At 35.0% G+C, this 15,264-nt stretch overlaps 1 protein-coding gene across 1 annotated transcript; it reads right to left on the bottom strand.

The window, feature by feature from the left end:
* Positions 1-642: 642 nt before the first annotated feature.
* On the bottom strand, positions 643-11,200 carry LOC132563602 (complement C1q tumor necrosis factor-related protein 3-like). Its single transcript, XM_060228343.1, has 5 exons — positions 11,095-11,200; positions 10,024-10,077; positions 9,065-9,235; positions 6,731-6,835; positions 643-1,043 (listed from the first exon to the last, which is right to left on the bottom strand). The coding sequence occupies exons 1-5, from the start codon at positions 11,198-11,200 to the stop codon at positions 643-645; spliced, it is 837 nt and encodes a 278-aa protein (XP_060084326.1).
* Between the last annotated feature and the right edge of the window lie 4,064 nt (positions 11,201-15,264).

Raw genomic sequence — 15,264 nt, 5'->3', positions numbered from 1 at the left:
TGTCTTTGTTTTTTAAATGGAAATTATTGACGCTAAATACAATAGCAAAGGTATGTACACTGCATGACCTGTTTACAATATCAGCGTTGAAAACTACTGTATTCAAAAGGAGTGAATATTGTACACCGTTGCATCGCCTCCTTGTGTATTCGTCATCGATACATTATTGCATTGCCTACATTGCAATGAAGTTTTAACGATCGTGAGCAATCAGTACCGACTGAAGAAACGGTTGTAGATTTTAATATACTTATTGATTTATTTTAATTTCATATAATTCCACACAGATTAATGAAATCAACATTAGCATGAAACACCAAACGTAAATACAATTTTGGCCAGGTTGATATAATATACATTAATCACAAAGCTGGAACTTTCACCTCTTGTATTAAAACAACACTCGTCGGTCTGTCGTTCTGTGGTTCCTATGAGATTTTGATGGTTTTTTGCATTTTGAATCCTGGTTGTACTATCATATTTAGATCATGCAAATAATCTTCACATACCGTGCAATAACATAAGAAAAATGTTACATTTTTAATGTTAAATAATATCTTTATCTGTTTTTAAATATATAAATATATGTTCATATATCCAATGGCGAAAGATATTTTATATGACAAATAGAAGAAATTATAATCAGTCAAGTAAAAATCCGAAGAATGATGAACCACTCAAAGGATAAGCACCGATATCTGTTGAATACACGATTTTCACGCTAACACGATCTCCGACATTCAAATCAACCATGACCGAGTTAGACCCACTGTTCCAGTTGTAGGGTTGACCAACAGAATACAAATATCCCCTTGGCGATCCGTTAACGTCTAAAAGTGTAGTTAATCCATGCCCACTATTGACGGCCATTGTCCAGGTGAAAATATAAAAACCGGATACACCACACTGAAATATTCCTTGGAAAGGACTATAGTAGTTTCCTGCATTCAATGTTTGATGTTGAAAGACAACCACGGTTCCAGCTCGCAGGGTAGTGAAATGAGAATCCAGTTCTGCGGAGAACGCGATCTTCCTTTTTGTTCCTACGGAGTAAAATATTGATTTATTTGTCACGTACATCTGTATGTTACCTGAGTAATGTGGGGGTTATGTGGATCACGTGATCGGGTGTGTGAGCAGTAAGCGTAAACAGCAACTTTCGCCTGTCCAGGAGGCCAGTACGGCCGTTGTGTTATTTCACCTGTTTGCTTATTTCATGGGAAATTGGCGCCAGATATCTGACTGGGATAAGTATTCTTTCTGTCTTTAGTAATATGCGGTTTTCTGTGGTTAATTATTGCCATATTTTCATGCCCCTATCATAGGTCAAGCCATCTATTATCGGTGTTCGTGCATAGCTATCAGGATTGTCAAATGCAGGTTTAATTTCTGGATATAACGTTGAATTTGCTCTTTTTGTAGTTAAAGTTCTTATTGTACATCTATATGTGCTTTTATGTTAATGATTTAGTTGTTGTATAACTGCTAACTTCCCATAGAAATGCTGTTACGTTCGAGTGAAATATTTATGGAAGTCGTGAGCGGTAGTTGTGTGCGCGTGAACTGGCAAGTGATCGCGTAGGTAAAAAAGGCCGGAGTTGCCATATTTGTTTCGTGTAGCGATAATGTTTAGATAAACGTTTGTTGAAATTTGATATAGAATCTCATCACACACCGTAGAATTAGTTCTTGTGCATTGTCATACATATAATTCATAGAATGTTAGTAGCGAATGATGGATTATCACTTAATTGTAATTTGTGAAAAAACTTAGTTAGTTATGGTAAATATAACGAGAATGGATGGATGAGTGCCTAGTGTTCGTTTCGTTTATCTTTAAAGCTTCATATGGCGGAGAAAACAATGTAAAGGATATAGAAGGTCAGCATTTTTGGAGCGCCACATCTTCCGCATGCAGTAACGAGACCGACTGACGTTAAGGTCAGCTGCAGGAGGGATTGTCTCCAGAACATGCTGGCATGTAGCTCCTCAGGAGGCTGCCTATTAGTGTTGATAGCCCAGCCACCAACTCCGCAGAGGGATGCACGTTACGTGTGCATCACTAGCAAGCCGTCAGTGAGCTAGGAACTGAGAATTATACTTCATAGGAAATGAGAGTTGTTCCGCTATGATCGGACTAAGGAGTCGGTTAGGTTGAGTTTCTTGCATCCGCAAATTGACACACTGTGCCTGTGTATTTGTAAGACATTCCTGTCAGTGAAGAGACTGTAGCTATCTGTACATGTTGCCAAAATGTATGAATGAAGTATGATTGTGAGTGCAAGTATGTTGATATTTTTCTGTATGTTTTCTATGTAAATAAACTGTATTATATGTTCATTGTGTTATATCTCTGTGTTGATTTCCGGATATGCTGGGCAGAGGCTCGTCCCACGTTACAATATTATTATAGCCATATAAGAACTAGTTATAATCTAGTACAAGTTGCAATCATAATCATTTATGTAGATTACTAACTCCTGTTGACTGAGAAATGCACTTTGGATATTTATCGTGTCAGTTTTCCAATGTGTATCGTTTTATTTTACTCGCAGTGATGTAAGTAATGTAAGTAAGTAATGTTGCAGTAATCAAATATAGCTTTGATGTAATCAAATGAATACAGTTAAAATCTGAAGAAAGCTTATTTTCTTTAATGTGTTTTTATGATTATTACTTTGTATCTTCTTTTTCATCTATTTCACAAGTGTGCAAACAAGTGATCCTCATAATTAAAGGATTAAGCATGGACTGGTTTCATTGCAGATAACTCCTAAAATTCATTAAGATAATTTTAATTAACCTATCTTTAGAGAATATTTATTATTTCAGAGCACTGACACCCGAACTCATGCAAGATTGTGCAATTTGTGTGGATATACTAGCAATTCTATCGGTAGTTAAATTTTTTGGTGGAAACCAGGCAAAAAACGGTATCGCATTCGCCTTCCATCTGACGAACGAGATTCCATTCAACGACCGAACGTGAAAATGCATTTGATCACATGAGTTTTACTTGGGTTTCATTAGGCTTTCTTCCCACAACTCGTGAGTGATAGGCAAAAGCTGTAAGTCAGTTTTGAAAATGTTGCAAAATGAAATAAATAATGTTATAATTATTCACATTCGTGGCACTGATTTACTTCTTTGCGCATTTCCACAGCAAATCAATGGTATAAACAAGCCAACAAGTTATATTTTTGCTAATGATGTCTTGTCCTTATACCGTATGCATGGCGGTTTCGTTGAAGTTAACCTGTTCTTATTTGAAAACGTGTCTTTGCATATTTCAAGTATCATGTTGGATATTGTGAATGAAGCAGGATACGCTCACATATACTAGCGCACTTTTTTCTGTCGCTTTCAAGGTGTGTTTCATTTAACAACTATTTCTAGACAGAAATATCATAGTACTTCATCGTTTTAAACATTACATGGTTAACAATAAGCCCTGGGTCTTGGAGATCATCTGATCGTCTGACAAATCAATAAATGATTTCATACCTTATTTTCGTTTTAGACGAAATTTGAATGAAAATACACTTCGGCATAAGTAGGATTTAAAGCAAAAGTTAAGCTAACCGAGTTATTTGGGTCTCCATTCCAAGTACCTTGGGTGTCGATTCAACTTCCTGAATTGAAGAAATTATTGCCCACCTAAATGATGTTTCGGACCAAGTTTAGATGAAAATCATTTGAGCGTTCAGAGGGAGTTGCGTGTTCAAAACATATTTACATCCGATGGACGAAACACGACGGCTGTAGATAATCTTGACCCTCTTAAACTACATCTTTCATACGCAAATATTATCGATGCACTGTAGTGACACATTAGCGAAACTACTTTTTATTTGAAAGCAGTCATGCACGTTTTTATGTACTTGTTATAAGCAGCATTGAATTGATATACTCATTGTTATTAATGTTAGCCAAGAGACAAACAACATAAATGATCGGCCATCTCAATATGCTTACGGATATTATTGCATTTTGCCAGATATGAGGTCTGATTAACTGTATCAGTAGCGCGGTTGTTCTCGTTACCGTAGTGATAGATCCTATGGTTTCAATATTCCCAATATATGGTTGTTAATGCTCCTCCCCAATCCGCTGCTTGTAAGCATTTACATGAGAATATACATCATTGCAATGTTGCTCTCATTCTAATGACGTCGCGTTGCTTATAACGATCGTGTTTAGTCTGTACTGGCTGATATGTCTATTTAGTTGTACTTTTTAATTTGTTATGATAAGAGTACCGATACATAAATTCAGTTATAACATGACCGATCGAAGACAAGAATAATTTGTCACAAGATTTAAACTTTCACTACTCGTAATATACCATTAGAAAGGTAAAGCAACCTTACGTGTACAGTTACGTGGAATACGACGTGTACTTTTATAAAGGTAAGCAGCATTTGATTGTATTTATTCTTTGATCTGGGCAAGTGAAGTGACCATTTTACACAATCCATTTCCTAGCCATGGCAGTAATGGCTGAAACTCAGATGACCAGGCATTGCTGCTTGTATCTCTGTATATTGAAGGAACTGCATAATCGCACGGATAAATTTTGAAATGCTCATTAATAACCAGGGTAAGAATATATTTTAATTTGAAAAAGTTTATATAAGAGTCCGTTGCAGAGCGATCTAGATTTCCATAAAAGTATTATGCAAGAACCTAACTATTTGTAGGTAAGAGGATTATATGCATAACATATCCCAGCTGAATAAACGATCTGCATATAGTATTTAGAAGGATCAATGCAGAGATTTCCAAAATATATACAGGTATGCATTGTTATGTATTTCATAATTTGCTATTCAATCGATATGAATTACAAGAAATCTGCCTATTACAGTATACCTTACATAACATTTGCATATCTATTGGCCTATGTATCCCTTGCGGATATGGGTTAGAATTTATCCGCTGTGTCCTACTGCATGTGGTAAAAGTTCACTAAAAGGGGCAACCTGTCTGCCGTGGGTAGCATCCCGTTAGTACTGGGAGAAAGGATCCTGGGGGCGGTTATGTGGTTTGCTCTTTATTCAAAAGCAATCTTGCATGACCTTCCCCCAATACATTACGTTTGCCTCTATCGAGGGTGGTCATTGCGTTCGTCAATGATCAATCGACTGGTCATGTCAAACCAAGGGTCCTAAGTGTTCAATATTTTCGTTGGTATTTCACTCAACCGTATACCCATCATTTGTTGTAGTTTTTATTTTACAGTTGTATCCCAGACGGCGGTGGCTTAAGGTTCAATCGAAAGTGTTCTATTTTTTCGAGTATCCTGTATCCTTGGCACTCGTGCACCAGAGATCCGTACTGTCAATAGTTTCCCCTTGTTAGACTCCGAGGTGGGTGAGGAGCACGGGTAATAAAAATCTAAACATCCAATTAAGAACACACACACAAAAAAAAAAAACCGACCTTGTCCTTCATCATCAGACTCAGAGGATGACCATGATTTCAACCAATTCATCGTCATACGGTCGTTGGAAAAGGATAAATCAATGTCATCCGTTTCACCATTTATTATAGAAAAAAAATCCTGCCAACATGAGGTACTCAAAAGGGTGTTTAAAAACTATCCGGCGAACGCCTTGTGGAAGAGTTTCGCCAGCAACATTCCAAGAACCTCTTAGGAATGACATAGCTGTGCAGGTTGTCCCTACATCAAGCAAGCCTCTGTGTAGAAGCTAACGAACCATCACTTTATAGCCGTCGAAATAAATTGGCTTTGCAATACGCCATTCAGCTAAAATCCAGTGCTTCAAATCCTTCTTTTTCACTTGTATTTGATTAAAAAAATATAATCTTGTTTCAAAACAAAGCAAAAAACCTCTCTACTATTCGGTATTCAAATTTCCGCTCATTACAAAACACAAATTTGGAATGATAGAAAGTCCGCCCTGGCTCTTTAATTAGCCAGAAGTTGACTTTTCACCTCATAAATTACTTAAATGAGACACTGACAGTTGCACATTTCGTTTATCCTTCTCGAAAGTGCAGTTAAAATATAAAACATTTCTACATTTACATACTGATGTTTCAAAAGATAATGATACGGTTGCCGCGGCCATGGTTTCAGAAGATGAACCCCGTGGATGTTGCCTGTATTATAGACTATGACTTACCATTTGAATCTTTTGTGATAGTATATCCATTGAAGATTTTAAGCATTTGTTTTTAAACTTTTAGTTTGTTTGATGTTATTTCCTTTTGGATCGCTGTCGCAATTGTGCCCTTGTCCTTGATACTTACCCAATTGTTGTGGCTGACCCGTCGTATGCTGTTCAACGAGATAGACACCAGCTGTCAAAGGAGACTCAGTCTCATTGACTGTTTATAGAGTGATAAACCCAACAATCGAAACATGAAATGATAATTCAGTTTGTGTTTAGGAGGACTTGATATGTTTATGAAAGCCTTCCTGCGGTATTATTGAACTGACACCAACTTCATTTGGTTGGTTTAGTTACCTTTTGAAAACGTCCAAAAGAGTGTTATAAGATAGATAAATATTTATATTATCAATGCTAAGATACTTATATTTATTCGAGATGCCCTGTTTAAGGTCGTGCTAGCTTTGTGTGGTGGAAAGCTGGAACCCTCAGATAAAATCGACCGACCTGCCACCAGTACCTTACATGGGCATTGTACACAGTTGTGGAGACGTCAATTTCTGTCAATTAATACTTTTGTGAATGCGACTTACCTGACATTGATTGCCCTGGCTCGCCCTTCTGACCTGTAAATCCTGTTTCGCCTTTTTGTCCTCTATACCCAATATTACCTTTATCTCCTTTACTTCCTTTGATACCTGGGTTAACAACAGTGAAATTGCAATTGATAAATAAGCCTTGGAAATTAATGCAGGACTCTACAAATTCATCTACATGAAAGTCCTTTCCGTTGATGTGGGGATGTATGAAATATATATAAATACATGTATTTCATCACATTTATCCATTATTTGATAAAGAGACATCACCTGGTAGGAAATTTAAGTCTTTAAGACATTGGCAATCGTCTCTGTTATAACCAAGATCGCAATTTTAAACGTTCAATAAGGTGCATTAAGGGCACAAAAAAATCCTAGTTTAATTTATCGTAATTATTTCAATTACATAGTGTTAGGTGACTGACTTCCCTTTCTCCTTGTAAAAAACAGGGTGTACTATTTTCGAGTTTTCTACCATTGCAGATATGACGACCCTGGCTCTAAACCCTCAACCATGATTCTAAATTTGTATTGAAAACTGCCTTTCACTTGCACGAGTAGTTAGTACAATCTTCTACAAATGATCCATTCTAAACACGAACACATACATATTCGTGATGTTTAAATGCGTGTATACATGTATACAAGTTTTCTTTCTTAAATTGCATACATCAATGTTGAAGACAACATATTCGCGTAAAATATAAAATATATTATATACAAACATAATGCTCGTGCCACCATCAACTGTTTGATTTCTTTTTTCTTATTTAATTTATTGATATCTTCAGTTCATTCCTCTATCTTTGCTCTAAATTACGGTCGTCATAATGATCGTAACTCCATTTTATGATATGAAGCTAGGCGTGTTTGATGTTAGTTTGTTGGGCTGTTTGTACCGTTATTGTAAAACTTGTTCTTATTTGGGAATGTGACATAACTGACTTGGATTGATAAAGATTTACATGGCGAGTGTCCTGAATGAGGTAGAACAGGCTAACACTTCCGGAACACCTGGTCTTGTGTTCCTTCTTGTTTTTCCTCGTTTTCTTGAGTTTCCGTGTAAATCTTTCTTTCGTTCACAGTTTGCCCTAGTTTTATTATATTTCAGTTTGAACTAAAAGTATGTTGACATGTTGGTATTTTCTTTTCAGTATTTTCTGTCTTATAACTTTTAATTTGTTTTAATAAGCTATTTGGATTTGATTTTTTTTTTATTTTAAGAAACAAAAATGCACTATGTCATATAAACATAGCAAAGATGCCATATAAGTCTGCATCGCTCACCTGGTACTCAATAATAATCACAGACAGAATCACAGTTTATCACAAATACGCTAACACTTACGCCAATGACATTTGAAATGGGTAATCTTACAATTTCTGCAACAAACAGGTTCTAAATCTCAAAATAGTAACAGTTACAAGCTGGATCATAGGTAAATGGCATCATATTTTCTCGAAATTTGTTAGAGTAACACATTTCAATAAGATACCTGGCATCCCGGACTTTTGATTTACCTGAAGACGTCTTTTACAGCTTTTGATACTTCGACCCCTGTGACCTTGAATAGGGTTCTAGGTAATTTCTGTTTTTTCAAACTTTGTCAGGATTCAATGAATAATAATTTTGAAATAAATTTTCACGTTACTGGTAAATATTATAACAGCAATTATCATGTATCAGAGTAGAAATAGAAAGGTGGACACATTAAAGCAATCGCAAGTTACTACAAGCTTAACTTAATCTGTCTAATCATAACAAAGCACATTGTAATTCTGGTATGTTGTCTATATAGCTGCAATATGTTGAGATATATTGTTTATCCTATGAGTTAACTTTCATCATCAAACTACACCATTAAGTAAAGATTGGTCAAATTATTTAACAAGTATACATACCACTATTTCCCTGAAATCCTGGATATCCCGTAGCACCTTTGTCCCCTTTTTTACCTATTTTGTATATGAAACATGACGTCATCAGATAATATTGAAAATAACTTGATTTTAGCGAGTATTAATTTTCACTAAATGTAAGTGATTGTTTTATTCGAGAATATATTATTTCACGCGTACCACACTACTGAAGTCATTTGTTTAAAGACAACAACACTGAGAGGGATTTGAATAAACAAATGATCCTGCTCTCCAATAAACGCAAAGTTTAATCCATTTCGAAAAATAAGTGATTCACAGTAGTTTTCGTCGTAAACGTAAATGTATCGCTAATGAAATACTGTAAAACACATTTTCCACAACATAAAAAAATCGTTTTGAATGTATTGTCTTTTACATTTGACAGTTGTAGACAACAGAGTATTATACCAGCAGCTCCAGTCCATCCAATTGATCCAGTTATCCCTTTTTGCCCCTTTGGCCCAGGAGCCCCAGGGCCTCCTTTCGGTCCATTAATACCACGCATTCCAGAGTCTCCTTTGGGGCCAGGAGTTCCAACATCTCCTGTCAATCCCAACTCACCCTTTGCACCTTTTTGACCTGAAAGATTGCACGTATTTTGCAACTAGTTAAACCATTGATAATGTGATATATACAGCTGATGATAATACTGGTTTTCATTTTTCACAACACGGTTTTTTCAAATTTCAAGCTGAAGTGACATAATATTCGTTAATAGCATTACATTTTGTTTAAAATGTCCCAACACTATACATATACAATATCATAGAGATCATCTTTGTATAATTCTTATTATCGATCTAAAGTATTCAACAATATCTAAAAACATCTTCCTTGTAAGCATAACGTGGAAAAGTATGTCTACATACAATACATACAAACACCTGGCGTGAAAAACATTAATATATAATTAAAATTGGTGTGTATTTTTTTAAAAAGAATTAACACATTAAGAAGCTAGATATTGTTACGAGTTGCAGAATGCTAGAAATTGAATGATGAGTTCAGTCTTCCATATAAAAGATGCAATTAAATCGTCCATGGATGAAAAATATGGATAGAAAGATTCTTCAGGAGCAAACAAATGATTGAATTTATGAATTATTTCAAGTTACGACTTATGCACTGTTATGATTTGTAAATAATTATTTGATTTGAAATTAACATGTGTTGTATAATCTCTTAAAACATAGATTTATATAATTGTACCAGGATTTCACGAGTTACCCAATTCTCGATGATCCTAGGGCTACAATCACTCTCGCTCTCTGCAACACTGGAACATGTCATGCCAAAAAGTGAAGGCACAAGTGAAATAATTTATCTGGTTCCAGGAGAAAAAACTGATCAATCAAAGGCTGACTTACCTATACCTCCTTTAGGTCCTGCTGGACCAACTTCACCTTTGGCTCCATCTAGACCTGTGTAACAAAATTCAATCTGATGATAGTTTCATTATTTCATTACTAAGATCAAATTAGGGTGGATTCTTCACACAAAATATAAAGTTGATCAATCAATATTAATAAAACATTAATTTTCCCAAATATTCCTAGTAAGACACAATATACCGATCGGCTAGAGAGAACCTCTCTTTGGCTATATCGGAGTCCATGCCTCTAATAGCTCATCATTTAAAGTCGTATCTACATCATTGTTCACGAAATAATGTACTTGCGAAATCAAAGTGATTTAGTTAGAACTGCATAATAAACAAGCACTAAGTTTTATCCTCAAACCTCAAAAGAGCCTCACAAAAGTCTAGATATAGTCGATCAAGATGGTACAGAAGACACACAAGTGAATAGCACCTTTCAATAATGTAGCGTAAGACACAGTAGAGCCAGACAATTAATTAAACTGTATCATTCGGTTGTTTTGTCCTTCAGTGATGCTAAGAACCTATATTTTGAAGCCTAGGAGGCGAATGGGGAACATCCAAAGAGATAGAAGTGAAAAAAAGGCAAATTCCATTAAATAAATTTCGAAATTTGCATAAATAAGACAATTTCAGAGCAAACCGTATCAACTTATTTTCAATTACGTTAATAGATCGCAAGTTTGATGTCCCTTACGATGTTACCATGGGGTTAGCAAGTACAATTATTACGCTCTTCTCCAATATCTATATCGCCTTATCAATAGAAATAATGGATTTGACAACGCCATGTCTTTGTTAATTTGTGATTTTAGGGCTTTAAGAATCGAGAGGTTGATAGCGAAAATAAAAACCAGCGAAACATGTGCAGAAACAGGTGTGCGACGCACTAACCACATTACTCAATAAGTTTTAGATATCCGATTATTTTAACCTAAATGCTTAACTATGCCACTTTTAAAGCATATCACGAATATAAAGCTTTTAATGTTACACTCCAACAAAGAATATCCTTACCTGTAATTTTCTTAATATATATTTTGGTTTATCTCATATTTACCATCATGCCCGTCGTCACCATTAAATCCGGATCCACCATCGCTTCCTTTTGGTCCCTCTGCTCCGTGATCACCCTTTTCACCCTTTTGACCTGATTTATAGCTCATAAAGTTCATAAAAGTGATGTTCAAGGTATTTCTAATTACACTTAATCAGTGTAAATGTGAGGCACTTGATTATAGACGTTGAAATGATGTCGGGAAGTGAGGAGGCAATGCACACTGTCAAAATAAGGACTGCATGCAAAGAGCCCATGTTAAATAATCCCTTATACTATTATAAGTATTATTATTGTTCATCTTTGTCAGTTATTGATTTTTACACACATCAAATAATTATCTTGCAAGAAGTTATCGTTTATCAAAAAAATCATCATTCAAATTGGTTGCTGAAGTTATCGGCCCTGATGTATCCGAGCTATCAAAACACAACAAACTTGTAAGACTGTCAAATATATTGAATTAAAATAACAACAAGAAATCCTTACACACACACAAACGAAATACTGAAAAATATATTACCGTCGACTCCATCCAAGCCATCGTCTCCGTTGAACCCTGGAATGCCAGCGTCTCCTTTGGGGCCTGGGACGCCTTTTTCCCCTTTTGGTCCTACCATGGCTGTTATTAACGTTGAGTTTAAAACGGGTTAAACACTGATTACGACAACGGAATGCGATAAACATATTCTCATTCTTTAAGAGAAGACTGTTGATTATTAAACGCAAGGCAAAATTTTGTATTTTCTAAGATTATACAAAAGACACTCATAATTTAGAGTGAGCTACAGTAGAGCCAAACAATTAATTAAACTGCGTCATACAGCTGTTTCGTCCTTTTAGGACTCGCCAGTGATGTTAAGGGCCTAAAATTGAAAGGCTAGGAGGCGAGTAAGGAAAATTCAAAGTGATCAAAAGAAAAGTCAAAATCTAGACAATGAGCTGCAGCAGCTCCATCAGTAGATAAATTTCGTAATTTTCATACATCAGAAAATTTTACAATAGTGTCAACTATGTGTGGCTGTTAGAAGATCTTACCACCAAACTCGATGAAGATGTCAACCCAGAAACTCGATCGTTTTTATGATTTCGTCCTCCATATATTTCTTCTTTAATTCGGACGTGTTTTTGTTTTTGTTTTTTTTTTTTTTTTCAAATTACGCTTCAGTATAGCTCACAGCTATATATATTATACCGCTGTAGATCTTTCTTGGAGAAGAAAGCGTCCTTCAGTTTAGAATGGGGTATGGTGGCGTACAGGTTGGAAAAATCAAATGTCCTTATAGAAGAAATCTTTTAAGAAGAGGTTTTTGATGATTAGTCAAAAGTTCTTCAAAATCCACAGACTATTAATTCCACTCCTGGTGTAAACAGTATCACAATAAGCTTGCTTTTATAGTTATTAGAATGGCGGTCAGTAGTTTAGACAACGGTTTGGTTGGGCAGCTAGACGAGCCAGCAATTAAACGTTGTTTATATAGATTCTAGTGAAGTTCAGAGATCCAGTGTTAACGGCGGAGGTCCGTATACTTATCATAAAAAGGCAATCTACGTTATTGTAATATCTTAGCATGAAGCAACTAATATTTCGTCTTTTGAAATATTGCATAATGTTAATGAGGACTTTCCTTCGTTATCAAGCAAGCCCAGTTCTTATTGTATACAGGAAATGTAATCATGTATCTACAAGCACAATAACGTACCTGTCATTTGAATCTTGATTTGACATCAGGATCGAGGAAAGCTGACCTGTGCTTTGTTTTCATTTTACATTTCAAGCTGGAAATCATTTTACGAATGATGGACCTAATGGATATCATCCGTGAATCCAACGCAGCATGTTCTCGTTTTTCCAATTCTCTTGCATAGTTTTCAACATAATCCATTAGTATCTTAAAATTCATATTCCAATTAACGGATGGTGATTCAAAAGCTCTCGTAGCATAGTATTTTGAATAATGCTTGTATACTCCTAGTTACTATGTGCCTAGTTGGACCATAGTTATAAAGAAGGATATAACAAGAACAAGCTGACGGAGGACTAGTTCTAAGATCACCTACATTTAGTTGCTGCAGTGTTTGAGAATAAACTATCGATCTATCTCCTTGACATTTGCCTTTGATGTAACTAACTCGTGTACAAAGTTACTTTTTCACATTTTGCTCCCTTCAACACATGATGTACCAAATGTTTTGTATACTAAATGGAGACGTAAATGATATTTTCGTCAATTTGTCCTTGTCTGTTTATTATATCTTCTACAAAAACTATGCCACTATCCGTCCAGGTCTTGTTTATCAGTGATTTCCGTATGCGTATATCTCCGTTACCCCATATAATAGAGTTTCCTTTATCTCTATAACTGTTTTCTACTTTAATTGAACCTTTAATCTTAACCCATGATTTTAAAATGTCATAATAAAAATCAAACAGGTCACTGTTCAAGTTTTTATATCTCTTAAATGTGTAATATTCATTTTGAAAATAAGTAAGTCCTTTCCGTATTTTTCATACTGTAGGTTTGGAATAATTTTCCAATTAGCCACCATTCCATCATTTAATCTTTTGACACAGCTAATTCTTAATATGTCTATATGAGATTCTATGTCTATTCGGATCATAGTTCTTTCCCAGTTTGCTTTCCCAGTTCATGTTTCCTATTTGTACCGAAAAACACCCCCAATGACTTAATTTCGTTTCTTGTCCATTTCTTATTTTCATAAAACTTACCCCTGTTTTTATTACAGCCTAGCCATAAACCTTCTGTTTTCCCTCTATTCAAACCTAGTCCAGATAATTTTCCAAACTCTTCTATTATATTTAAGGCAGCCAATATGTATGTCTCTATATTTCAAAAACAGTGTCGTGTCATCTGCCAGCTGTGCGATCTTTATTTTCTCATCACATATGTAAAATCCCAATATGTTCTCATTATATCTGATCCTACAAACCATTATCTCGACAGCTATTACAAAATGTAGACATGAGAGAGGACACCCCTGTCGAATTCCTCTTGTTATTTCGTAATCTGGAGTTATCCGGTTATTATTTTGTACACATCCCCTGATATTATAATAAAACGTTTTAACCCAGTTCTTAAAAGAATTACCAAAACCAACTTTTGTCAAACAAGAAAACGTGAAATTCCACTCAATTGTGTTAAAGGCTTTTTTGAAATCTATGAAAATTATGGATGCATCTAAATTAAATTGTTCTGAATAATCAATTATGTCTTGTATTTGCCTAATATTATATCCGATAAATCTATTTTTTATATAGCCGTTTTGGTCTGTGTGAATAATTTTTGGAATAACTCTTTTTAGTCTAGTCGCTAATACAATGCTGCTATCTTATAATCAATATTTAAAAGGGTTATCGGTCTTCAATTTTTGAGATTCAGTATATCCTTTTTTATAAATCGATGAAAGTCTACTATTTGTGTTTGACTCAATTCTTTCTGTTCATACGCTTCATTTAAAGATTCGGTAACTATATGTCCAATCCTATCCTAAAACGTCTGATAAAATTCTACACTTAATCCGTCCATTCCTGGGCTTTTATTTAATTTCATCTGATGAACAGCTTTTGCACTTTCTTCCAAAGTAATATACCCATCACATTTTTTACTCTCGATTTCTGTTAGCTGCTATTTCAGTATTATTTTTATACTCATCAATGTCATTTATATTTGGGTTAGCAGACTGATACGATTTTTCATAAAAAAAACTTGAATGAATTTTAATACATCAGAAACTACCTGACCTGTTTCGTTTTTTATACTTCCAATGACACTGCTTGATTGCCTGTTTTTTTCTTAACTAAAATATTTTTTCGTTAAGAAAAAAACAGGCAATCAAGAGTATTTTTTTCACCTTGTTCTAACCACTTTTCTCTTGCTCCTTTCTGGTCGTATAAATGTTCTAACTCTGTTTCAAAAGCAACTATCTCATTTGTTTCTTCCAAAGATATATTAGTTTTGCCATTCAAAAAGCTACTAATCTGTTAATTTTTCTTTCTTGAGACTTTTTTCTACAAAATTCTATTGTTTCATTTTTATGATCGCTTTGCAATAGCCCCAAGTCTGTCTTTAATTTAAATGTCCTTTTTCAATTTCTTCCAATGTTTGTTCGATACATTGTTGCATGTGTTTGATGTAGTCTTTGTCTTCCAAA

The sequence above is a fragment of the Ylistrum balloti genome, unplaced genomic scaffold (assembly GCF_031769215.1).
Source record: "Ylistrum balloti isolate Yb309-2 unplaced genomic scaffold, AGI_CSIRO_Ybal_v1 Utg371784, whole genome shotgun sequence".
Classification (NCBI taxonomy): domain Eukaryota; kingdom Metazoa; phylum Mollusca; class Bivalvia; order Pectinida; family Pectinidae; genus Ylistrum; species Ylistrum balloti.
Note: the sequence above shows the minus strand (reverse complement) of the source record. Positions and strands in the feature narration are given on the sequence as shown.